Source organism: Anopheles maculipalpis, chromosome 2RL (genome assembly GCF_943734695.1).
Source record: "Anopheles maculipalpis chromosome 2RL, idAnoMacuDA_375_x, whole genome shotgun sequence".
Lineage (NCBI taxonomy): Eukaryota > Metazoa > Arthropoda > Insecta > Diptera > Culicidae > Anopheles > Anopheles maculipalpis.
In genome coordinates this window covers 88,803,651-88,831,317 of record NC_064871.1, presented here as the reverse complement: position 1 = coordinate 88,831,317, position 27,667 = coordinate 88,803,651, and the positions used below count along the sequence as shown (strand labels likewise).

Sequence of the window (27,667 nt, the reverse complement as noted above, 5' to 3'; positions counted from 1 at the left end):
AGTGCTGAAGTATTGGCGTGTATTTATTGTGGTTCAGCATTGTGCAGTGTGCAATGTGTGTGTGTGACGCTTCTGTAGCATAAAAAAACCATCTTCAATTTGTATAAAAGAAACGTGGAAAAGGTAAAATAGTTTCTTTTCAATTAATTACCATCTTCTCCTATTGCGTTTGCCGAATAGAAATGGTTCCTAAACAATATAAATGTACGTGTGTGTGTGCGTGCGTGATTTGTGACAAGCGGTAAAAGTGTCTAAACTTTCCTTAACGGCGTATGTTTACGCGACCATCTATTTGTTCAGCGTTGTGCGAGACGTGTGAGATGTGTCTCGGTGTATAATTGAAATAGACGACGCGAGTCGCTGGTAACGCCTGTACGTTGCCGACTCAGCTCGGGAAGATTGTCCTACTGCGCTACGGCAGAGGAATGGTCTCACCCTCAAAAGCCAAACTTTCCAGGATCGCCGGCCAGCAACAGGAACAGGATCAACAGCCACAACAGCTTCCTCCATCTCAGCAGGCGGCGTCCCAAAGGAAGTCGTGTAAGTTGTTAGTTTCGCAAGCCGTGAGAACAAGAACCGACCGGTGGTGAAGTTGGTGAAGCAAAATTTTGATTACGTATTCATCGCAGAAAAACAAACAGGTTTCTGCTACTCTGGCCCCCAATAGGACGGCGTTGTTTACTTTTGACCGCTTCCTTTTTTTCTGATTGGCATTCCTGTCAAATACGTTTGCTGTGGTGTCAATGCCCCTGGACGTGTTGTGTTTTTCTTCTTTGCATACGCATAGCAGGCTCGTTAATTTGTGTCTTTCTATTAGAAAGACCCTATTCGCTGTTGCGGGTTCAGAAAAATGCTTTGGTATCAGCACAAGAACTCATCTGGAAACGCACAACGGGAATGGTGTCGAGGTAGAGCTGAGCAGACAAAAGCAATAATGACTGTGGTGATGATGATGATGATGATGCTCTGCCGTAATATACAATTTGCTGACGACGTCCGTGATGACTGTCTGCCCGTTGATTTGACAGATGCAGCTGTCGTCGCTATGGTAGCTCTCGTAGTGTGCGTATTAGCATTTACACACACAAACAGATAGTGGGACCGGCGGCCGCAATGGTTTTGTTTTGTTTGTGAACGATTTAAAATGTTTGCTTCTCCATAACTCTGAATATTTCCATCGCTTTAAATGCACGCAAAGAAGTGCTTTAATTTGATGTAAGTTCTAGACCTGTAATAGAGAGATTCATCTGTTCTTTGTTTTTTACTTTCATTTTACAGCTCAAAAGGTGCAGCTGGTCAAGGGCTCGAAGCCATTGGTGTACCATCGGTTCTATCTGGATATTGAGCAGCATCAGATCGCTACCAAGATCGAAAGCACTATCAAACAGCTGGGCGGTGTAAGTATGCAGTATGTAATATCGATGTCACAAAAATGCTTGGTTAGTAGAAAACCATGTTTGTAATGTGATTAGTGTAGTGAGGAAGTCTGCTGCATTGGTACGTTCGTAACTTCAAATTACAAAGGAAGCAGCTCAATCACGAAGTGCATTGTTCAAGGGAATCGTGTCTATTATAACTATGGAACTTTTGAATCACAAATTGGAATGTTTTGGAGCACGTGATGAAGATGTGGGACCCATCATCAGGCACGAGATGTAGAGAAGCACAGCAAGCTCGTTGGCTGGATCAAGTGGAGTCGAAACGATCGAAGATCGGATGCAATTTTGGTTGGAGGAGTGCAGCTTAGGTACCAAGTAGCCTGGAAACGGAGTGGAGTCTATTCTATGGCAGGTTTAACGCGGTGTGCGAAATAGGAGGCTATAGGGGGCTTGTAAGGGGCCACGAATCCACAAAGAATTTCGGCATTTTACTACCATATGCTCACACCTGAGCAGGCCAAGAAGAATATTTTATTGAAGATACATCTAATTGAAGTTTAGTACGCTTGCGGTACTCAATGTGACATAAAGCGTTGTTGAGTAATGATGAGTGAAGTGACCATTTTGCTGATTAAAAGTGGGTCTATAAAATATGATCATGGTCTTTTGGATTTTTCTTAAAAGGTAGCGCCATTTTAGCATTGAAACGTCAAAATACATGCACTACAGTTTCGTTTCCTTTCCCATCCTTTCGCTCTGTGTATGAAAATTTAGAAATTGCCGGCATTCGGGTGAGCGTATAAGAACACAAAAACGGCGAGAAATGCAAACAGGGACAGTTTCTATTTTCAATCCATGCGTAACGCAATTCGTGTGTGTACGTGTGTTCTACATGATCTAATAGAAAGTTGAGTAAGCATTTTATCGCCTAATTTTACAAACGGCGAGGAAATGCATTCACGCAGTAAACATCAAAAATTTTCGTACATTGCTAGAGCAATTTTTTTTGTTTTTTGGAAAAAAACGGGCAAAACAAATGTATGTCAAACTGGACCATAAACGAGCAAAACTTCAACTTCGCAATGTATCTGTCTCACTCGTGCACACGCTACACCCATCAAAACAAGATTGTTTTCTAAGCGTGCATGTGTGTGTATTGTTTGCCATGAAAGTAGTGTGGCGCATCCTGCTAGAAGCAACCCGGGTGTACCTTTAATGTGCCTGGAAATTTTTGTTAAATTGCGAATGAAAATGATTGTTTCGCTGCATCGAACGCCAACGCGTTTTCAATTCGCTCCTTTTTTCGGCCATTTTTGTTCGCTTGTTTCGCCCTGTATTGTCCATAGCTGCTCTGAAGTGACTTTCCGTAGAATTTTCATTGCGCAAACGTGTATGAATGAACGTGTGGGTGAGGAAGAGAGTGAGAGAGAGAGAGCGAAGAATTATGTGCGTATGTGTCTCTGCATGAATGATATTCGCTCTTTTTACTATCTCTCTCACTCTCCCTCTCTCTTTTACTCTTTTACGGGCTCTTCAATAGCATGTTAGAAAGAGAAAGAAGAAAGGAAAGGGAGTAAGCGAGAGAAACGAAAAGAAAGAGATCGATAAAATGGGGAAAAAAATAAGAGCGAGAGTAAATCCTGCAAAACAGTCAATCGCGTGCGGGTAGCTCAGCAACGGCTCAGCTCACCACTTCATTGATATTGTTGCATTTGAGCGGTTCGGACGTGCATGTACGGTTCAGCGCTCTGAGGGCGCGTCACTGAGCTCTGTGTGGGGGGTCGGTGTGTTTGTGGGTGGGGGTCCATCGCATCGGTGTGATGTTGTGCGGTGATGCCTCTGGATGCATGTGTGTGAATGCGTTATTGAAAAAAAAGAATACCCCGTTGTGAACCATACAGAGCGACCGTTTGTGTGTCAAAGAAAACTTCAAGAAAATAGAAAAAGGTGTTCCGGGTATGTGTCTGTGTGCGTCACTCTATAGTGCTTGATGGCAGTAGTGTTGGTGTAATTGAAAGAAAAAATATTGTGCTAAGAAGCAGAGGTTAGTTGGGTTTGTTCCTGTGTAGGAGTTCCGTTTTTTTTTGTTCTCTTTCCTTTACGAAAAATTCACATTCCCATTCTGAATCTAGTTGGCAGTGCGTGCCTGTAAGAAAGTGTATGTGTGTGATTGTTTCGCACCACGCAACCACACACAAACACATAAATTCTTGTTTGTATGGTGTACAGCTCTACCGTGCTGCGATCGATCGTGCTAGTAGTGTATGTGTGTGTGCGTGTACTGTGGGTTTGTGTGTGCGCTGATGCGTCCGACAAATTGCAGATTGTGTGAGAGTATGTGTTGTGGCGGTATGTTGTTTGGTGCTGGTCCGTTGGCTGGCTGGCCTGCTGCTCTGTGTCTACTGCGAGCAAGGGATTGTGTTAAGCGCGCGCGTTGGGCGTTGGAAATGATGGTGGCGTTGATATTGGGGCTTGTTTCTTCATGTTTGCTGCGTGCGGTTGCTTGTCCATCGTTCGTTCGTTCGGTCGACTCGTTTGTTCGGTCCGTTCGTTCGTTGTCGCGGGGCTTGAATTGCGAACGTGTGTGCATTGCGTTGCGGCAATTCTCCCATACCGACGACGTCGATGAACCTACAGGAATGAGCTGATATTCGCCATTTTCTCAACCGACTGACGGGACCGGGGGCTCACAGTGTTCTCCATTTCGCTCCTCGCTTCTGTTGGTTCGACGAATCGAACCGGTGAACCACCCTCCGGGAATAGAATATAGCTGATGATGACTCTGTTGTGTTGGGAGCTGTGTGCTCATGAAGCTATCTCATAGAAGAGAGCTAGCACATCGTCGGACAGGAGTTCCTGTAATGTGACCTTTTCGCTATAGGCCGAAATCGTAGGCTATGGTGAATGTTCTTTTTTGGGAATGTAAAAGTTTAAGGGTTTAATTGAACAGGGAAGTAGCATGAATGTTAAGCGATTTGATTTAAACGTTATAAAAGGGAAAGGAAGTTGTGCTACTTTTGTAGAAAACAATAGCGCGTACATCTCCAGGAGAGGGGTTATATTGATGTCTAATTAAGAGCAGGAAAATACGAAAGACTTCCATACAATGGATACAGGGCGTTTTCTTCAAAAAACGCGTTCAAAAATGGCGTTTTTCTTCGCCCAAATTTTTCATCGATGAAGCAGCAGCACCCACAAATTCCCGACAAGCGCAGCATGTACATGTCCACATACACACACACACACACACACACACACACACACACACACACACACACACAACACAACACATGTATGAAAAGCTTCTCTTTCATTACACATATTGGATGTGTATGCGTGATGTTTCGCTCAGGCAAACGCGCTCACAATAGGGAAATCACCAACCTCGGGAGGAAAGTAAAAACACACCACAAACAGCATTGTGCGCAATATTAATCAATATACGTACAGGTTAAGGAAGATACGGCAGCCGAAACATTGTGTGCTTGTGTGTGGAGTTTTTGTTTGTGTGCGTGTATGATGTGTACAAAAAAAAACAACAGTGAAATGTGTAAAAATTAGTAAGAGGTAGAGAGGTGACTTTGTGTGAGAGTGAAAAAGAGTGAGAGAGAGAGAGAGAGAGTAAGAAAAGTGCTTACTTGGATGCTTGTGTTGAACGGTTACCGTGCATGTGTGTTGGGTAAAGTGAAATCATGCTGCTGTTCTGCGCCAGTAGGGAAGCAACCGAATTTGTGCGAATGTATGGTTTTATTTCTTTTCCATTCCTATTTCCTCCACAAGTATTGTGTGAGAAAAAGCGCGCATGTACGTATGTGTGTGTATGTTTTTTTTTCTCTTCAGTGTGCTTTCCAATACGTGCTATTATTGGGTATCAGGAGCGCGGCTTTACGCTCACACACACTTATAGGCTATTTTATGTGATGCGTGGTCACATAGTTATGTTATGCGTGTGATGAAATACGAACGATTTTGTTTCGGGCGCTGTGTGTTCCGCCTCTTGTGCGCATAATGCATAATGATCGGAATGCTCTGCCACAGGAGAAAACACACGGGAGGAGAATCAATCGATATCAAAATGAGGTCAATTTTCTGCCACAACTACACACTGCGCGCCACGACTGAATTCACATGCAAGAAATAGAATGGTTGTGTTGGCCTAACCCCCCCCCCCCCCGCCCTCCCGTCGTCAAAGTAACCTTTTTCGTTCACTATCTTTCCATCGCACTCTTTCGTAAAACGCGCCACATCGTCCACTGTTCGATTTGAGAGAGCGAGTGAATGAGTGAGCGATAAGCAAAGAAAACGTATTCCACCGTCGATGGTACGCTTGTACGCCTTGATAATGTTTCCCTTCAGTTGTGTACGTGCTTTTTTTTTTGCTGTGAAAATGCTTTGTGGGAACGTGTGCTGACTGTTTTGCCCTGCTTTGTGGGGTGTGGGGGGAAGACTTGAGTGTGTGAGTGGCGTTGAAATGTTGCTTTTTTGGTGGCGTTTCTCGCATACTTCGTCGTCGGCTGTACAACGGCAGTGGATCGCTTAAAGTGGTTTGAAAGAAGCAAACCTACCCTTTTCCATGGTACACCTTGACCATCTCTGTACGAGCCAAGGCCCTCCCTTAACTGGTCCCGCAAAACCTGTGTGGCTTGAAATGTCCTCTCGTTTTCGTCTACTTTGTGATGCTCTGTATGCGCGACGCGATAGCAATAGGAAACACGAATGGTGTGCCTGTTCAAGTCAATTTTATTCCGTGAGGATAGGGAGTAAATGTAAAATTCATTGTATGAATATACGATTTACAAATTTGGAAGGTTTATAGGTTTGGATTAAACAGCCTGGGGTAACTTCTTCCTTTATTACATATTTCGTACTCGCATGCGTTTGTGTATTTGTGTGAAGGTGTCAAACGTCTATTTTGCTACATAAGAAATGACAGTTCGTCTCGAGGTTTGTTGATAGTCTAGGATGGCTACAGTATTCGTAAAAGAGAGTAAGAGAGAGGGTGAGAGCTGTGTTACCTTCCACCCTCTGTTGCGTTGTAGTAGTGAGCTGAGCATTTGTTTACAATGTTTTGTTGTTATTTGTCCTTTAGGAAATCAATTGTGGCAAATCCTAGTGTATAAATTATACAATGTTCAGAGGCAGATAGTTTGATACTGCAATTGATATTTTCTGTCAAAACACAGGCAAACTGTGAAGTATTTTGCAAAAGGAGAATTTAAGTTCCTTCCTCCTTGTTCACCGTTATCTTTGATGAGAAGAACTACAGAGTTTGTGTTAGTCCCATTCGTGTCGATTCCTCTTTTTATGGTGTCTCGCAGTATATAACCTTTTTTTTTTTGAAGTAAAAAGAGTGCTGCAACTTTGAACGGTTGAAAACGGAGGAACCGAAATCGAAATCAAATTAAAAAAATTTATTACCAAGGTCTACTCTCGAGCCCAGCTTTTAGGGAAGAACGCCTCTTCCGACATTCGGCAAGAACTTAATACGTGGCTGAACACACACCCATCACGCGTTTTACCCCAAAGAGATCTGTAATTTTCCAGACAGATGAAGAAGTCTTCGATGCCAAGGAAGAATAATTCTTCATAATATGTATGAAAGACAAAGATGGTTCATTATCCACGAAAGCATCAAAACTTTAGACCTGAAAGTGTGTAAAGGAAGAGTGTTGACGTGTTCGGATCAGCAAACCAGCTTTACGTGGCAAGTCATATATGCCCATGGTGCATGGGCAATGGTTCATTTACCGTGCAGCAAGGCAGAGATCAGAAGAAAGAAGCAAAGTGCAACTGCTTTGCCGTTCTAAAGCACCGTGAAGAAATAAAAAATATAAACGAGACATAAGTTTTGGAATTGCCTGCAGTAGAGTGAGAAACATGGGGGGCCCACACAAGCAAAAAGAAATATCTACCAGTGTATGAAGGCAACGAACATCAACCTTCATCGCATACCCGTGCTTCACCGCACGCTTGCTTCCACTGCTTACCGTAAGCGAATGTTAATAAACTGTCCGCTTCTTGCTGCTTCTACTGGCGAAGCGACTTAAAATATCGTACGTACGGTTGACTCTCGACTACGGAAACGAAAAAGAAAGGTTGGAAGGCACAGTAAGGCAATGAAATGCAGTACAGACGGTAGTACGCTCAAACTCCATAAAGGCCGATCTCAGCTCACACGCATAGCAGCTTTCCGACCATCGGACAGCTTCGTCTTGCTGTATGTGTGCGCGTGTTTAATACCCTCTGGAGGAGTGTGCCGAAGATGTGATATGTTGACGAAGACGTTCGAAGACCGTTTTACCGCTTGCTGCCGTCTGCTTGAATAGTGCCTTCTGTTGGGCGTTGTGGGTGACCATTTCTTCCATTCGGAAGAAGAATGCCTCCTATTCGTGAAGGTATATGCACACTGGTGCACACAAACACACAAATACAATGACGCGTTTGTGCTTCCAACGAGTTCGCTACATACACCGTTTTGTTCATGGTACACACGCTCCGAAAGCAAATTGCTCTTAGCGTTAGCGCGCGCGGACCCACGGACGATGACGACCATGCGCCTTGTATTTCATTATTTCGAACGCAAACGCCGACCATCACACGGTCATCTCCCGGGCACAAAACCACCACGGTTGAGTCGGTTGTTTCGTTGTGTACATCGAGACTGAGAAAACCCACCATTTTGTCGTGTGTAAATGCAACCGCAGCAAGCAAGAACACGTCGCCGTCGAAGTAGGTCCCGCCGTCGCTATGAAAACGGGGCGCGCGCGCTCACTCTACACACACTCTCTAGTTCGCTTTGTTTGCTGACTCAGCAGCAGTCGGTTGACTTTAATTTTCTTTTTCACCTCAATATATATATGGTGCGGTGAAGGCCTCTTCGTTTTTGTTAGCTACGGTGAAGTGTGGAGGTTTTGCGGCCTAAACTATAAAACGAGTTATGCTAGCCATTGTTTGTAGCAGTCGCGTGCGCGCGTGTGTGTGTGTCAAAAAACAAACGTCAAAGCAGCCTGCTCGTGGGGTCTGTTTTTTGACAGAGACACACAGGGAATTACTTCCCCGTTTCTCGCCTTTTCCATCGTTTGTTGATTATTTTGGTGTCGACTTGAGAGGTATATCATCTTCGCATGCTACCGTCATCTAGCGGATGTAATCGGAAGTGCGATTTTGTGTTATCGATTTCAAAATAAATGGATAAATCATGTAGCACCGGAAGGCAAACGGCCTACAGAGAAGGCAATCAGATTGAATTGCGAAGCTCTACCGTGCAAATGGCATTGATTATTTTTATCGCCATTGACGCCCAGCATGTGTCATACGGGCCACCCAGTGTGATTTTTATACAATTCAAAGTACAATCTTATATGAGACAAATTGCCGTTTGCCGATTTGTCAATGCACCTTAGGTATGCTAATCGTGTTGCAGCAGTGGCAGCAATCAGTGTAGACGAAGGTTGTTGTGTTGCAAGTAAAATTGCATTGTTTGCATGAAAGAGTGATGAGTTGGTTACAGGCCACACTGCAACGAGATTGCATTACAGCACACTGTGGAACACAACAAACACACACAAGCATTTGGGCACTGGTTCGATGATGGGAAGTGCCTATAGAAACATCGAGCCCTGTTGGAGCAAAATAGTAGGAAACTCTAGCAAAGCGCAATCAAACATGGCTGCTGCTGCTGCTGTAGCTCGACACGCACAACAGCAGGGCCTTGCCTTTTGCTAAAAGAGCACCAGCAAAAAGGAGGCACATGATTCAACTCCATTTTGTGTTGTGTGTGGTGTTACGCGGCGGCCAGCACCGGGTCTTTTACTCCGCTACGAGAAGAATAAACGAAGAGCGCCTTTTTTGTTGTGTTGTTGAATATGAAAGTTTTCTTGTGTGTGTGTATGTATATGCGAGAGAAATCTCACGAGAGTGGCATGTTTTTATGTTGCCTATGCAACGTTATATGGGTGTTGGTAATGGTTTGTTTACGTGGTGGAGAAAATGAAGAGAAAGAGAGAAAGAGAGCGTTCAATAAACTGCGGATGTATGTATATGTGTAACGGCTTTTCTTGGAACTGTTTTCTTATGTTTCGAGAAATTGTTGCCTTCTTCGATTTTAATTGTGCAAAAAAGGCAAACTGGTTCGCTGTATGGTATAATGATGGTGGAGAATATTGTATTTCTGTTATTTCTTCCCTGCTTTGAAGCGCCCATTTCGTTTAATAGTACTACAAATAAGATAAGTTTAATTTAATTATATATGTATGTACACTCTGTCAAATTTGTGTATATTCTGTCAGAAAAGTATGAACTTTAAAAGATTAAAATGCATCATAAAAAGCTGGAATTAATTATTGAAAGCATTGGGTAACGTTCCTTAGGAACAAACAAGCACAAACAAAAGCTACACCACACAGTACTATTTTAACGTACACCCTCACACATACACAACTCTAGCGTTTGATGGTGTTGGTGTCAGCGTAGTATGATTATGAAAATGTAACAAACTTTTTTGTTTACATCTCACGTTAGACGACCGATTTTTGTATCATGAAAAATGTTTGAGGAAAAATAAACGTTTTACACTTTAAACGTGGAAAAGCGGAACAATAATCGGGTTTAAAGTGAAAAATGTATCAAAAATAAATTATGAACACTATGAAATAGCTAGCTTTCGTTTAGTTAGTATCGCTTTTTTCTCCTGATGCAAGTTACGTTATTTTTGATGATGTGTTCTCCCTCCCGAATGCTCTTTAGGCACATAAAATCGGTAGAAGATCGGTACGTACCATCGTACTTTTTCCTCTGTGTTTGTGTGGCTCATGTTTTCTTCAGTACGAACATCAAATCATGAGCTGCAACGGTTCGTTGTTCTGCTGCACACAGTTAGAATTTACGCGGCCCGAGAGCATAAATTAAAAACTGATTTTTATTAATGCTTGTTGTTGTACTTCTTCGGTGGGTTTATAGGCTTAAGATATGTTAAACCTTTACACGATATAAATATAATATAATTTTTGTTTGCAAAATACAAATGATTTCAATGAAAAGTGTAGCAGTAGAAACTCCCCCAATGCCAACGGAAATCGATCGATTTCTCTCGATATCGAATTTTCGCTTACAAAACGAATAGACTCCCATCGAAAGAGGAGGAGTGTATGCTGCGTTGTATGCTGCACGAAACCTAAATCGCTCCAAACCGTACCCCGTTGTGTGGCAAGTTTGTTGTGGTATAGAAAGGAGAGGTTTGAGCTGAGCACGCGTACACTTGCACGCGTGAGATGGAAAGCATTTGTTAGCCGGGAACGATGATGCCGGGGAAGCAGTAGTAGTAGTAGTAGGACAATAAACACAAACACACACAAGCAAAGCAAGCATTGGGTTTTTTTCCTGTTTTGAAAGTGCTAAATTTGCATATGTTTGACGTTTGATCGTAGTATGCCAAGCAGGACTACAAAAGCACTAGAGAAATAGGGAAAGAGCGATTGAGAATGCAAATGGAGGGCGAGAAAACAAATAGCTGAAATGAAAAAATGTTCCTTGACTTTATACTAATATTTCTCTTGTTTTTTCTTGTTGTGCATCCCCCAAAACAGTCGGTAGAATTCTTCCTCAACAAGGATGTTACACACTTCATAACCGATAAACTACAACAAGGCGGACAATACTCCAACACAGTCACTGCTGGTGGCGGCGAGTCTGGTGAACGCAAGGAACAAAAAGCATCCGTTACTGGTTCGTACGAGAATCTAATCTCAAGTCACCGTAGTATATCGTCGTCGGTTGCATCTCCGGCAGCAGCCACAACCACCAGTGCCGGTACATCGTTTACGCCACCGCGACATTCACAGCAGTTGCAGCGCAGTTCGCGTCAGCTTCTTCATTTGACGCACCAGCAGCAAACCCACGGTCAATATGTAAATGACTACGAACCGGCGACCAGTCGTACATCGTCACCATGTCCACCAACGATAACATCCACCACAGCAGCAGCATCAGCAGCAGCGGCATCTTCCTCCTCAACGGTAGCATGCATCACACCCGGTGGTGGTGCAGCATCCGGGCAGCAGCTGAAGAAGAAGCAGCAGGTGGTGGTGGGATCAGGAGCTGCCTCCAGCAACAGCCTCACCGCCAATGCTTCGCTGTCGGTAGGGTTTGATGGGAAGGTGAGTGTTTGTTTTATATTTGATAAAAAAGTCTATAAATTTGTGTAAATTAATTACAATTCAATTTTAATTTATAGGTTAAACCAATCCACAACCCTTCGGCCAACAGTGTGCCGGCAGCGACAGCATTACCACCGCGCAGCCGTGCAGATGCTATGCTACAGCGTGTTCGTCAACAACAGCAGCATCCATACAGCCAACAGGCATCATCCTGCCATTTGCTAAACTCGTCACCACTAAATCCAACGTACGGCGGCGGATCCACACCGACCAAGCTCGGTACGCCGTCTCCATTCTTTTCGTCGTCGCATCACAAGCAAGCGTCGCCAAGCCCTAATTACAGCCCGACCGGTGCTGGAGTTGGGGTAGGCAATCGCCGGGGACCTGCCGCACCACGGCAAAACAGTCCCGTCCAGTTGGCCCGCTCTTGGGGTACGCTTATCTGGAGCGCGGAGTATGCGCTAAAGTTCTTGCGGAAAGTTCTCGCTTCGTTATCGAACGAAAACCGCGGCAGAACGAAAGGATCGCGCGAAGGCGTTGGTAATGAACAAGGACGGCATCATCATCGATCACACAGACACCATCATGGTTCGTCCGCAACTCGTGCAGCGCAGCATGTCCATCATCTGCGCGGACAGTTCCTAAAGATCGAGTGTCGTTCGGCACCGGGTAACTACCGGCCCGTTTACAAGGAATTTAAACGGTGGCCTGGTTTGTTGCTTAACGCGAAAGATCTTGCCGGTAGGCGGGCACCATTCGCCGACGCGAACGAACCATCGCCGGAGCGTGGCGTTAAGCAGGAACCACCGATCCAGGAGGTGGACGCTGGTGGTAGTGGTGGTGGTGGTGGTACGAGTGCAAATAGGATGACGCGAAAGCATTCTAGCAGTACTGCAACAACAACAACCAACACTACCACAGGAAAAAACGGCGAAAAGGTGGTGAAAAAACGAGTGTTGGAAAAATTGCCGCCAGTAGCTGTAGCGACCATTGCCGCCGCCGCCGCCGCACCACCCAGAGACTGTGGTTATTGTGAAATTTGTCGCATCGAGTACGATTCGCTGGCGGTACACGTACAATCGGAAAATCACCAAGCGTTCGTAAAGAACGATGACAACTTTACGTCACTCGACCGATTGCTAGGCTCTTTTAGTGAGGTGGATGACACCGACGATGACGATACACCGCTAAGGGTTGGTAGTGGTGGTGGTGATGCTGTTGCTGTCGAGACATTTTTTCAGCAGTTGCACAACACAACAACACGCATCAAGCTGAAAGCGGTCGGAGCAAAGCAGCAGCAGCAGCAGGAGGAGCTACTAGTGGACGGACATCAACAGCAGCGGAGGAGGAGGAAAACATCATCAACAACGGTGACGGTGGCGATGACGACGACGGCCGCCGCTGACGACGAACTGATCCAAGGACAACAAACACCGATCGGTGAAAGTAAACTTAAAAAGGAAGAGGAAGAAGAAATAGCGCAAAACCGACCAATAATACTGCAACAACTGCAGGGAAACAACACTACGGAGAAGGATAAAAATGACTGCAAACAACAAGTGTGCGTGCATGCAAAGGTGAAACGAAAGTGTGGTAGTGATGTGGCGGAAGATACTAAAAACCCGCAACAGCAGCAATTGTGTGAGAACAGGATAGTGGAAGTAGTGGTGGGAGGTAGTGGTGATTCGCACAAACCCTCAGCAACACCATCCGGTGTCATCAAGTTGCAGGATAGCTTTGATAGTCGCCGTACTGGTGGTGTTGGTGACAGTACAACACAAAAACTTAACAAAAAGCCTGCTACGATCGGTAAATCGGTGTCAGGAACTGCTTACGACTGCAGTGACAGTGATTTTTTAGCTGACGTTAACGAGGACGATTCGAAACGGATCGAGCCGGGTGGTGGTGGAAATAGTGGTGTGAAGGAAGTGGAGAAGAATCCTTGCGAAAGTGATAATAATAAGCGGTGCAGTGCTGCCAAGAATAGTAATAATAGTGGTAGTAGTAACTTAACAAACCTTGATAGTGTTAGTACGCAAGAGCAAAGAACGACCAGAACTCGGGCGTGCAAACAACAGCAGTCGGAAGCGGTAGTAGCAGTGGCCCGTTCTCGGGTAGGTGAGCGTAGAAGCAGTCGAACGGCATTGGTGGACGGCACGCGTAACAGTGAAGAAGGAATGTTTGGGCGACGGTCAGCAATTCATCATCATCCACATAATCAACTGAACCATCATAACCATCAGAAGCACAAATCAACACTCAGCGCACTATTGCTCAAACAGCAGCAGGAACGGGAACATCAGGAGCAGGCAAAAGCGGCGATCAGCGATTGTAAGAGTGGTGGTGATGATCATCATGCTGCTGCTACTGCCGCTATCGGGATGAAAGTAATAAACGAGTTTCGAAAGCAGCAGCGAGCAGCAGACGGCAGTGAGGCCCTTTTGACAGCAACGGAACCTCCACCGGCATCTATAGAAACGGCTGGTGTAAAATCACCTTCTACCGGTAACCGAAGGAAGCGTACTACTAGGCCGGATCCGCAGCAGCAACAGCAGCAGCAAGAGGAACAAGACCGGCACGCAATGGGATTAAAAGCGTCAACCGTTGCGATGAGTCATCACCATCATCATCTGAATGATGCTGGTGGTAATGGCGGTACAAAAACGCGCCACGCAACTGAACTGGCTGCTACACTGCTCGAATGCGAAGGGTTGGATCCGAAAAACACTAAACGAATCAGTCTTGGGTTACGGCAGAACCCAAAACGGGCAAACCTCAACGAAGACTTTACCAGCTTGCTGGACGAAACGTTGGAACGGTCGAAAGGGTCCGGTTCCGCAGCGACGCCACGTCGAACGGGTCAACAGCATCAGCAGCAGTCCCGGATACGGGTACAAACGAAGGGAAAGGAACAGGCGACCAAGCTAACCATTAAGGGCGAGGACGAAAAGCTTAACCGTGGCTGTGAGGAGGAGGAGGAGAAGGTAAAAAAGCGAGAGCACGATCGTCTGACAGAAGACGTGGATAGTAGTGTCGTCACACCGGCCACCAAGCAGCGAACCGCTGTCAGCAAAAAGGCGGCCACACTGGAGGACATCAAGGTGCGCGGTATACGATGGAGGGCACCGAGCCCGACGACGCGCCCACCGATCAAATCTCCCCTGCTGTACAAAGTAATTGATCATCAAGAAGCCGGAGAAGAGCAAATCTCACCCAACGAACGAATAACGACGTCATCTTCGTCGCGGATGTCCGCCACTTCCGCAACCGTAACATCGCGCAAGGACGACGCGTCAACTGTTGGATCTGCCCAGCAACATCAACCAAACCATCATCCAAGAGCGTCCAAAGCCTCGAAGGTAACGGGAGGACCCTCGCCCGTGAAAAAGAATGGACTGATCGTGAAGATACGACGGGTACGTCAATCCGAGCTTAGTCTGCTAAATGATGAGGCGGAAAACTTTATGTTTCCGAAGAAGGATGACAGTAGTTCGGAGGAGGATACCGATGACGATCGGCAAACATCGTCGGAAGGGTGCCATGCTCTTGGAGGAGGTACCAACAACTATTCGGTCGATTTGGCTAGCAGTAGTGAAGGTGATCACCGACGAGGAGTAGAGCAGGTGATGACTACCGCTACGACAGTAAAGCGGGACGATGAGAGATTTTCGGAGGAGGAACATGTGGTTACAGTAAGTGACGATAAGCATGTTACTGGTGGAAGAAAGCGTAAAAAGGCTGGTGAACAGTTGTCTTCATCACCGTCATCCACTCAGTCATCTCCACAAAAATCGGACGCGGAGCCGACGTTAAAGCGGGCTCGGTTAGATGTGAGTAGCTCACGCTCACGGAAAGGTCCTCGCCAACAGTCGGCTGACTTTGAGAAGGGTCAAGATCCTGCCAGTAGTAAAATGCGATTTCCAGAGGCCCCCATCCAGCCAAGCGCAGTAGCAGCAGCAGCAGCAGCGGCAGCGGCAGTGGTATCAAAAATGACGACTACCGATCGGTTACGCCGCAGTCAGTCGTGCCGCAGTGAATCGGAAGATAAAGTTCATGATGGTGAGAAGCATCATGCTGATGATGCTAGTTCTGGTGACGATGAGAAAGAAGAGGATACTCAGAGTGAGGAGGAGGAGAAGGAGGAGCAAGAACAGAAGCAAAAGGGAAAAGGGAGGAAAGGTACAACGAACTCCTCCGCCGTACGGGGACGACGGGTGCAGAAGAAAAAAGTGATCGAACACGACACGACGACGGTAGCGGATGTTTGCATAAGTTGCGTTGCCCGTTCGAGTCGTGGACGACGTGGTCGAGGAGCTGGAGGTCGCCGTGGCGTTCGGGGTGGTGTTGGTCGCGGAGGAGCGAGACGTGCAAATCGAACTGGTAGCAGTAGTGCGTCTTGTACTTGCCATTTGCTTGATGCTTCCCGGATGCCTCCACCATCCAGCAGACGGCGTACGAACGAATCCGTCGAGCGGTCGTGTACACCGGTGTCGCAACGTGGTGCCATCGGAACGACGCGTGCCTCGAAAACGAAAACTACACCACCGAGCACAGCCATTCCTTCTACTTCATCAACATCATCATCAACGCTAACATCCGCAGGTTGTGCGGCCATTATGACCGGCACCGGCAGCAGCAGCTACATCAAGGGCAAGGAGGATGGGATGGGGGCAGTATTCAAATGGATCAACTTTCGGAAACGATGCGAAGAGATTGAACCGTATCGGTTCGCGTTCGAGCGGGTCCCATCGCTGGAACCGTGGTACGAAACATTTCAGCGCCAGGATGACGGCACGGAGAAGGTGTACGAATATTTTGGCAGCACGGGTAAGTTTCAATGCTTTACAGTTTTTTTTAAATTTAGTTGAAATTGAGAGCAAGTGTGTCCACGTTGTGCAATTTATGCTATAACTTATTTTTAAATTTTATTTAACAGCTGGATTTTCTTTCTATTATTTACTTTTACTTTTCCTATTACTCACGAATTTACTATTATTTGCGTAATTCGTTATACTAGAACCAGTCACAGGTACAAAGAACTTTTCTGGAAAAAATAATAGGTGGCTCACATGGCCTCCATTTCCGCTACATTTTTTCATATTTCTGTTATATTTTAAATGTTCTTGCTTCTCTCTATCTTCCTTTTCCAGGCTACCGGAAATTACCGTACGAGATGGGTCCGTTACCGGCACTCGGTCAAAACTGTTGCATACTAAACTATAAGATGATCGCTAGCCGCAAATCGAACCGAACAACATCACTTCAATCGACCTCAACCGAACCGGCGTCACCAAGCGGCGGTGCTAAAAAAGGAGCTGGAGGATCGCGGCTCAACTCGTCCGATGCTGCTCAGCATACGGCAGCGACCTCTGTCAATGAGCCGGATACTAAGAAATCATCTCCATCCTCATCTTTGTCCTCGTTGCCGTTGAAAAAACGCAAACTATTACTCCAGGAAGCGGCAGCTGGTGCCGAAGCGTCGGCCGAAGCGAGCAGTAGTCACAGCAGCCGCATAGCGAGATTGATTGCCGGTGGTAATGAACGGCCACGTAAATCACCCCGAGAACATGCTTCAACGCTTGCGATTCTTAGTCTCCTTCAACAACAGCAACATCGCAAGCGGGCAGGCACTATTAAGATTCTTACCAGTCCAAAGAAAGCTACCACGGCTACGGCAACCACACAAACGACTGGCAGCAATAGCAGCCTTCTGCTGCAGCATCAGCCTCACCATCTGCTGCAGGACGCACCGGACAGCAATGGGGAAGAGTCGATCAGCCGTTCCTGTTCGCGGGCAAGCGATCAGGATAGTTCGCGGGCAGGTTCGTCCACCGGTGGCATCAAGTTCGAAAGACCGCTTTTCCCGGACAGTAACTACGTTAACAGTCGTACGTTGTGTCAGGAGCTGGATGCGTTCCTATCGGACGAGCTGAAGCGTGTCGCTGGCGGACAAATGGATGGAATTGTGAAGAAAGAGCTTACGGAAGATGACGAACTTCAGCAGGAGGCAAATAAAACATCGGAGAGTCCATCGCTTGGGCATCCTTCGGTGGAAGTGCCAGAAATGGAGCTAATTCCTCCACCTTCGGCTGTGCAGGAAGGGATCGCCATCGAACGGAACGGGCTGGCCGTAAGCAAGCGAGATCTGCTGGATGTTTTGCAGACGGTTGGTACGGAACCACCGCTTAGTTTGAAGCTCGTACAGCGATGTGAAACCGTGGTGAAGAAGATCGTGCAGTACGATCGGAAGGAACGTTCAATGCTAGCCAGTGGATCTGGGTCGGGGCTCGCCATTTCATCCTCCTCTCCAGTGATTGGTCTTCAGCTGTTTGACAGTGGTTCGAGCATGGGTCCGTGTGGTCCGGGTAGTGGTGTCGTCGGAAGTGTCGGTGGATCATTCCTGAAGAAGCGCATCAATCGAACCGGTTGGCCAACAAACAAGCGTAAAATCGGTACACGTACTAGGCAGCAATCGAGGTTCCTGTTACCATCGGTGACGGTTAAAAAATCACTCTCGAGCGAATCAGTTAAAAAGGAAGAACCGGGAGAGGAAGAAGAAGCGAAGAACTTAACCGATTTGTCTCGCGAGTGTGGTATGGTGAAGAAACAAGATGATGATGATGAAGAAGATGGCGAAGATGACGAAGACGAGGATGTGGAGGAGGATGATAATCCGGGTGAGGAGGACGTTGAGGACGAGGAGCTCGATGATGCTGATACGGTTTTGGAAGAGAAGGAGCACGAAGAACAAGAAGATGAAGAGGAGGAAGAAGCAGGTCCTGCTAGACGAAGGAATATTCCCAATGAAAAGACTGTCTGCAATCGTCGGAATCGTTCCGAAGATCCGAAACCACCTGTAGAGCGAAGAAGAAGGAAGCGTTCCTTTGGAAAGCAGCAAAAAGCAGCAGTTTGTGATGACGACGACCTTCACACGGATGATGAAAAAAGGAATGAAACGAATGTAGATGCTGGTTCGTTGCATGACAGCGATAAAGGAAGCAAAGCATTATCCGCCAGTTCTACCTACGATTCCATGCCAACGCTTCGTGCCGCGCTTATGCGTGACAACAGTCAACTGCAGCGGCATGTAACATCCTCGATGTTGCTCCAACCCTCATCACTACGACAAACGCCCACCGGTTTGGTAGCTCCCGGGAGTTTAAATCGTGGCACTGTTCCTTTCGCTTCAGCGACCATTGACCGAGAAACAAAACCGGCGCCGACGTCGGCGACTGGTTGTGAAGCGCTGTTGTGTCCAACTTCCGGTTCCGGCTCTTCAGGACAAACAGTTCTTGGTGCCAACTGTTGCAAGTACGTCACGAAAACAACTACCACCATGACGCGGGTTGATTACGATGGTGGAGGAGGGAACGTCACTTCCAGTGGATTGTCTCCGTTGGGTCGTGTCAAACATTCCCGCGAGGAAAACGATCAGCAGCCGGATCAAGACGATCAACAGAAGGAAGACAATCGACAAAAGCAATCCAGTAGTAGCAGCGGCACCTCGAATCGTTATCGAGGTGCTGCTACATCTGCACTGACGACGACGACGACGCACGATAGCGACGACAAGGAGTGTGATTCGATCAGCTCCCGTAGCATCTTCGTCAGCGATGACTGTGATACAACCTCCTCCTCGACCGCCATTAATCCGCCCGACGATCGTCCACCGTCGGCAACGAGTGAGCGGCCGCAATCTTCTCACCCAAACCACCACCACTGTGATCATCCCTCGGAGAGTGGCGTCCAAGAATCGGCCAAGCAAACAGAACTTGCCGATTCATCAACAACCCTCTTCCTGGACAGCAACAAACCTACCACCAAAACGCCTCGAACCCCGAGCGAAAGGATACGGAACAAAATGGTGAAAAATCGCCGTGCCGCTATCCGGATGGAGTTGGCCAGTAAGAAGAAGGAGTCGAAGGAACGCCACCACAACCATGACGTACAAACGAAGCGGCGAAAATCGTCCACGCTCGGTCCACCGTTACCACCTCCCTCCATGATGCCACTTTCGCCTCCACTAACCACCTCCACGTCCTCTTCATCCTCTTCATCGTACGGTGCGGATGATAAAGCACCTTTATCACCGCAACCCGTCACATCGATACAGCAGCACGATGACAACGACGACGATAACGACCTCCTATTGCCAGACAGCGGGCAACAACATTCTTCTTCCAGTGCCAACAATGGTGGCAGTAGTAGTAAGACTATCCTACTCACACCATCCAAAATAAAGACTCGCTCATCGACGTTTGGTTTTTCGCCACCGAAACGGACCTACGGAGGTGCGAAACTATCCTCCAAAAAGCTCCCCTTCGTAAGTTTGGTAAAGGCAACCTTTCTTCCAGCGAGCGAAATTACAACAGCAGTTGCAACATCTGCCACAATTGTTGTAAATGGTGGTATTGGAAAGAAGCAGAGAAGGATTAGTCTTAGCAGTAACAGTAAACGTAATCGGCGAAAGACAGCACCGCCTGTGATGGAAGGATGTGTTGCGCCGTCAGCTGGTGTGAAAAAGGTGCTCAAAAAGCGGTTGCTAGTAGTGGAACCGAAGCAGCAGCAAGTTGTTACGATGGCGAAGAAGAAACGATTACAACAGGGTACTGAGAAGAGTAGAAAGTTGTCTGCTTCGAGAGGAAAACAGCAAAAACACGTCGAGGAACTCTCTGCGCCTGTCGTTAGTAGTGCTGGCCATTTCAACAATAGCGAGGCTCCATCAAGTACGATTGATTGTGTGGAAAAAGACGAGGAAGAGGAGGATCCTTTGGGCATACTTCACAAGCATCAGAATCCCTTGCAACAGCAGCAGCAGAACCATCATCACGATCAAGGTATAGCTGATGAGGAGGAGGATGATCACCACAGTAGCAATCATCTAATGGAGGAGCATTTGCTAGAGGAGGAGGACGAAGTCGGCGGCGAACACCACCAAGATGAGGACGGAGAGGATCATGATCACGAGTTGTTGGATCGGAAGGAAGAAGAGGAAGAACTGGATGGAGTCGAGGAGGAAGAGGAACAGTACGAATTACTCGAGCTGTTGGAAGTTGATGAAGAACAAGAGATCGAGGCGAATGAAGAGGACGAGGAGGAGCATCAGGTGGAAACGGAGGAAGAGGAAGAGGATGGTTTCCTAATGCGCGACGATAAGGTAGCGGCTGACCGAGCCGAACAGAAGCGGAAGCGTCAAGATGATGAGGAACGCAAACTCGTTATGGCCGATCATGACTATAGTGATCAGCATGATCCCGGTGCGATCGTCGTAGATGCGGAGTTCGTTGAGGTAGAAGAAGAGCTGGAAGAGCATCACGATCTCGAGGAAGATGTAGACGAAGAGCAAGAAGAAGAGGAAGAAGAGCATAGTGATGATGAGGTAGATGAAGAAGCTGATCATGATCCACATGCTTCCGATTCCAACTTTGGCAAACTCCAGCAGCAGCAACGTGTAAAGCTAACCTTCGCCTCCTGCTCTGGGACGGCTTCGTCTGGTACGATGGTGGCGACTACAACGGCCAGTACAAGCACTGCCGCCGGTACAACTACGACAAAAGTCTCGTCCTCTCCGACAAAGTATAGCCCTCGGAAGTTGCGGAAACCTCGTGGCCGGTGGTATCGGGAACGATGAGTATGGAATGTATCAATCGATGAGCTGGAAAGGATCAATAATGGGCGTCACCCTGCTTGTGTAAGATATTGATAAAGAAGTAGAACCAGAAGGAAACCTATACACATATATACTTACACATACACACAACCATAGTTGGAAGAGGATGGATCTGTCTGCTCTCTATCAAAGGAAGAAAATTCATCCACACACACCCACACACCCACACACCCACACATACACACACCAGTTTTGCCTTTTAGTTTTCACTCCTTTCTGGTCAATTAGCTCGGCGCGTGTGTGTGTTTTGGGTTCCCTCCGCGCAGTTATCGAGCTTTTTAATTACTGTCCGTTTGCTTGTCGTTTTTTGTTTAAACGTGCTACATTCAACATATCCCGTCGTGTGGGATCGGTCGGCGTGAACGCGTGAATATTGTGTAAATGTATTTTAAGTTCGTGTTTAGATATTAGGCTTTTAGTTTAGTTGGTAGCAGATCATCATTTAGTACGACAAGGAATCCCCTTTTTGTTTTTCTTTTAAATGCAGCTTATAGAGAAAAAAGCGACTGTCACAACTATACACACACACACACACACACACACACACACACACACACACGCACACATACAGACATTTAAAGTAGGGAAAGCAAACGAAACACACACAGACAACCAGGAGTATTATATGGAAGGTAAATTATAAACAGCAGGAAAAAGAGGTAGCAGCTTTGTGCGAAAAATCACACGAAACAGCCTCTAATTTGTGTACAGAAAAAGAAAAAAAGCCGAATTAAACGATAAGCTACAAGTTGTGCAGGTGTAAAGGACACACCGAAGAAGAAGGAGGGACAAACATGCAATTTTGTCTCCCTCTTAGAGTGCCAAGAAGAAGTAAAAAATCGGTTCGAATCCAATGATATCAAATTCACAGAGTTGTTCACACAAAAGGGAAGGATCTATCCTTGCGCATTTCGTCGGGGGACTAGTAAAAGAAGAGAAAATAGAAATGTGAAAAAATAAGTTTTGTGCAAGTGTTTTTTGTTGGAGCCTTCGTGCAAAACAGGAAAAATGGGAGTAAAAACCCTGGGAAAGATTTAATTTGTGAAATGAAAAACAGAAACAAACACACAACTCGTGGTAGTAGAGCAAAGTGTTACACAAAAATATGAAGAAAGTTACACGCGAAACGATGGTATGTTTTGTTTTAATTTTATTTTCTTATGTTTTTGTGCTCTTTATGTTATTTTATTTCTTTTTTAATTTTTTATTCTACTATTTTGTTGTACAATGTACAATGTTTTTGAGGTGGATTTTATTCTGTTTATGCTTCTCGATCTCTTGTGTACTTTTTTAAACTATTTTTCACGTGTTTTACTACTTCTTCTGTTACTAATTGCTCGTCCAACGCGAGTTCTGCGCCATTCTTTTTTCTGTTCCTCTAGCACAAATTTTGTTATCGATAGCAATAATGGCTTAACATTTGCTTGTTTTCTGCTGCACAAAAACAAATTGCAGTTGCTGTTGGTGGTAGCCTAACAATCATCCCTTGTCGAGCAGAACTGAGGAATTAAGAAGAAACATTCGAATAAATCTGAAAGAGTAAATATAATCGAGCAGCAAAATTGAAGTTGAGACTCTTTTAGGGTTAAAATTCTGGACATATGGAATGGTAGATGGGTATCACCCATACCCTATATGCACAGATCCGCTCACATCTACCTATCGAAAAACAGAAGTTTTCAAAATTACGAACCAAACTACGAAGGAATAGCAACATACCATTTAACTAAAACTGAAGAAAAAGTAATTGTAGAAAACAAAAATACGGCGAAAAGAGCAAAATTGAAGCAGGGCTAAATTTAACACAAGAAATGTGTTGTGAAACAGTTTGGAACACAGAAAACAAAAGAAAAAAGACAAGAAAAAATAATCCGATGTTGGAATAAATACCTAAACACTGAATCGTCGAATAGGGGATGATGATGATGATGATGGTTGATGAACTGAAACAATGGTTTTGTGTGTGTTTGTTTAGTGGTGAAAGAAATTAACTTATAAGTACACAAGAATGTGCTAATAACCGCCATTTTAAAAAAACGTCCCTCTGCTCAAGAACGACAACAAACGGTATAAACGGAAAGGAATTCTCTTGGTTCGCAAAATATCATCACGATATATTTTTATATTTACAAAAAAAATGAGTTTTCACATAAAATGGTGCTTATCTTATTGTAATAACTACGTTGTCTTTTGTTTTTAGTTAAATTTCTACATTTTCTACTATAATGCTACACTAGCCAGGCGCCTCCATCTTCGTCTGTGTGGGGCACATGATTCATCGTTTAAAACAAACAGAAAAAAGGATGATTTCACATAAAATACACACTCACACATTTTTTTGTTTATCAATATAAACTAACTGTATAAAACAAAATTCGAATCGCATGTTATTGAGTTCGGTTTCATATTTACTCATCAAATGTTTACAATTTCATGTTCCTTCAAAATGTTAACCTCTCAACGAGACATTTTACCCCGAGCACATTAAAATAATAACAAAATAAGCAAATCAATATACTTTTACCGAAAGGAAGGGTATTATACATACTAGCGTGTACTACAGCAGCTCCAACCGCTTTCGAAGTGTAATTCAAATTTTGACAGCTCCACCCAAACCCTCGCTTTGACGTTTCGGCTCCACACGCTTCGTCCACCTGCACTATAGACCACAGCCTGCTCAGCAAACATTTCAATCGACTCCCCGCAAACGCAAGGTGCGCTGTTGTGTGTGTCCGCAAAAACCGACCGTGATTCAGACGAGTTTCGTTTCCTTTGCGTATCGCGGTGTTTTGCTTCCGGTTATTCAGGGCAACATCAGTAGCAGCAAAGCGTGTAAAATTCGTGTGACAAAACATTCGGGGGTGTCGGTCGGTAGTGTTCCGCTCCGTGCGGTGGAGTCTGCTGTCACGTTCGAAAACATTGCGCTAAAGGGAATCGCGCAGAAGAGTTTTTTTTTTCTTCCTGCGAGCGAGCAACACGACGACGCGGTGATCTCGTGTGTGTTCGACCACCATCGCCACAGTACACAGTAGGCATCGGTTCGATTCACACGCACCGCATTCGGATTCCCTGAAGCCAGCGGCTGCTGTGAACGGGCTTGTTTGGGCAGGCAAAGTAAAGCAGTAAAGGTAATGTAAAGTGTGTTAAAGCCGTGCAAGAAAAAGGTGGAGAAAAAAGTAAATAAGTATGTGTAGATATCTACGGGCGGAAAAGCACCCCAAAAGGAACCAGTTTTTACTGACCGTAAACCAAAATCTGTCGTCTGTTCTCAAGTGCGTCATACACACTTGTGGAGCGAAAAAAGTGTGTGTGTGTGGCCGAAGTGTTGCGAAAAGGGTTTTTTTTCTTCTGCGTATCGTAGTTGCAAAACCAATGTCCGGAAGTGATGAACTCACATACACACACGCACACAGGCAAACTCACATAGTTCACTTATCAATTTTATCAGTGTAAAATATAGTCCGTAATCAAAACTGGTCACAGGCGTGCTCCTACCACACGCGCGGGGCTGGGGCATTTATTATCTAAAGTGAAGTGTGAAAAAATCCCTTTCGTACAAATGAAAAGAAAAACCATGTAGAAAACAGTGTGACAAAATATATCTCCAGTGTGATGCTTTTAATGCCGCCGCCATCCATCATCACACATAATCGATTCTGCCGTATGCGTGCAAGTGTTTCTTCCTCCGTGTGCTTTTTGTTTCGTTGTTGCACTAAAAACAACAGAAACAAAAGGGAAGTAGCAAAAAAAAGGGGTGCGAAACACACAAATAGACGACCCACTCCGTGTGTCGCGTACACTGTTGCGTGTGCTGTCCGCGGGCTCGTATCCAAGCTGTGTGTGCGTGCGCGTAGTGCACACGGCAAGGGAAGGTTGATTCGTTTCTTCCCCGGGTTTGAAGCAACAGCAGTTGTTTTTCTGTGTATTAGCAAAAGCAGGCTGTGGAGGAAGCAAAAAAAACGGAGAGGCTATAAAGAGCGGCTTGTGCGCGTACGCAAATTACACCAACTGTTCTCCACTACCCCCAAGTGGATTCCGTGCGTTTGTAAGCGTGTGTGTGTGTGTGTGTGTTTTTGTGGGGGGGGGGGGGGGGGTTATGAAGTGAAAAAAAGCATTATTATACACATTCTTTACAAGCAGGAAAAAGTAATGATTCCAACAACAGTGTATACTGAAACAATTGCGTGAAGTTTGTTGTTTCTTTGTGTTGTTTTTTTTTCACTTGTCACCATTACTCTTTAGTTCTCTCTCACTAAGCGCGAGTGGCAAATAGTGAAGTGCTAAATGCGTTCTTTGTTTGTGCTAGTAGTTCGACAGCAGTTTGTAGTTTTCTTTAGCTAATTTGCTAGAAAATGGTGTGATTAGTAGTATAAAGTTTGAAGAAGGGCACACTTTTATCGAGAACGCCTGTGCGAGACGTGAGAGCGAATGCACGAATCGTGTGAGTGAGAATAAGCTTGTGAGAGCGAGAGCGGGCGCGCGCGTGAGAATGTGTCAAAATGTGTGTGACTGTTGTGGCAGCAAGCTCATTGATGCATTCATGTTTTTTTTTTAATTAGAAAATCAGTAAATAATGATTTAAATTTTGAAAGCCAAAAACAGATGTTTTTAAATGGAAGCTTAAAAGTGCAAAAAGATAGTCCAATTATCAGCATTTTTCCCCCTTTCTTATTGTTTTTGCACAACACCCGCCGGATATGATGATCAAGGTAGGAGCTTTATGCTTGGCCTACTCAGCAGCATCCAATAAAGACGAAATTTTTGAAAATTCTATTTCGAGAGAGTTAAATAGAGAGGAAGAGAGTTTCTTCTGAAAAATCTCTTTATTCCGTTTCATTCCCAACCCCCCCTTCTCATCCCCCCTGGTGGGGATGGTTATTCCATGTATTTTTTTTCTTCTGCCAGTCCTCTCAGGCTCCTACTTGGGGTTGCGAATTGTTGCGTTTAGTTTATATTTTGGACTCCTGACACGCGCATCGCACGGTTTGTCTGTGAGTGTATGTGTGAGTAGTATACCTTTGAATAGAGTTCCAAACCTACCGGCAAAGCGAGGTTCCAAGGGAGAGGTGAAAAGGGAAGCAAGAAATCGTGTACGAATGTTTACAAAACGCAGTTGGCCCATATTTTTAGCGCCCAGTTGCCCAGTTTACACAACAGTTCAGAACATGCAAAAAAGTTGGAATTTTGTGCTCAAGAATCGTTTTTTTCGGAAATTGAAAGTGCCTGCTTTTTTCGTCTGCAATCTTTAGTGCGCAAATGAGATAAAAGGGGAAAACCAATTGCTTGAAAAACACAACTACCACCCGTTCATCATTAGCGTCAAGTTGTTGTTGAGCGGGGAGAGCCATTTTGGAGGAGTCACATTCATCATACTAATCCCCCAAACACACCCTGCCGTTGGATGCGAAGGACGCAAACGACACAATTGCAGCCCTAGAGCAGTTGCTGTGCGTGAGTTTGTTTTATTGTGTCGCCTAGTTTTTTTTTTTCAATTAAAACTTCGCCCATCAATGGCTTTGTGTGGTGTAGGCAGTAGTGGTGCGTGTGTGTGTGTGTGTGTGTAGGTCATCGTGTTTCTCGCGGTCGTCGGCATTGGCAAGGCAAGTTGAAGGTTGGCGGTGTAACGCAAGGTTCGCCAAGGTTGGTGACTTCATGCACCGTGCTCTACACGTTTCGTGCACCCTTCACACCACCCATAAGAGAATGGACAGTGGAACATAACCACCCCGTATCAGAAGAAACGTCGTGAAACATCATCATCAGAATAATTTTGATTAGTTGGGCGATTTTCTTTGTCATAAAAAGATAAAAGAATCGGATGTTAAAGAATTGGAGGAGCAAGGCTCCAAGGTCACAGCCATATAAGTTGAATTTCTGAGTTGAATTTCTGACTAAAATCCTCACTAGTCATATGAAAAGCATGTAAAGAAAGATCGTTGATAAAGCAAATTAAGATGAAGACCTCCAGAAAAGTTGAGACTTCCCCAAACATCTCATTAGGATGTCCAGTAGAATAAGAGTAATATCACATAGTTTGTTATAATCTGAAGGTCCGATTCTATACACCTTATGAGGTTTTTGGTGACTTTAGCATGAAAATCTGAAGAATTTAAGCTAGCTTTTGTCGAACAATTATGTATAAGCAGTTAGGACCGCAACGAGCAAACTCATCACGAGGCGATGATGTATTGATTTGGAGGAGTCGTTGCTAAATGTATCAAAAAAAAAAAAAAAAAAAAAAAAAAAACATTTCGGACATCAGCTGGAATCGAATTTTTAAACTTTGAAATTAACAGGCTGGCCAGTTTGATTGGAAGGACAAGCAGTATTTTAGCCGAGTTTGCTCGTGAGTGAGCGCTGACTATCCTGCTACATAGAATCAATAAGCCATTAGATGGTCTATATGAACTAGTACGTTGTTTAACCCGAGGAGAATTAATAAAAACACTTACTCTGTGAGAGAG

General features: G+C 45.3%; 2 protein-coding genes across 2 annotated transcripts in view; one reads left to right on the top strand and one right to left on the bottom strand.

Annotated features, from left to right (window-relative positions):
• The window catches only part of LOC126568516 (transmembrane protein 222), a 482,151-nt gene that overhangs the window by 191,252 nt on the left and 263,232 nt on the right, over positions 1-27,667 (bottom strand). The gene's annotated exons all lie outside the window — the stretch shown is intronic.
• Positions 418-21,169, top strand: LOC126567719 (uncharacterized). Its single transcript, XM_050223985.1, has 6 exons — positions 418-540; positions 1,279-1,397; positions 10,964-11,533; positions 11,611-16,360; positions 16,684-18,221; positions 18,270-21,169. The coding sequence occupies exons 1-6, from the start codon at positions 426-428 to the stop codon at positions 21,162-21,164; spliced, it is 9,987 nt and encodes a 3,328-aa protein (XP_050079942.1). The 5' UTR covers positions 418-425; the 3' UTR covers positions 21,165-21,169.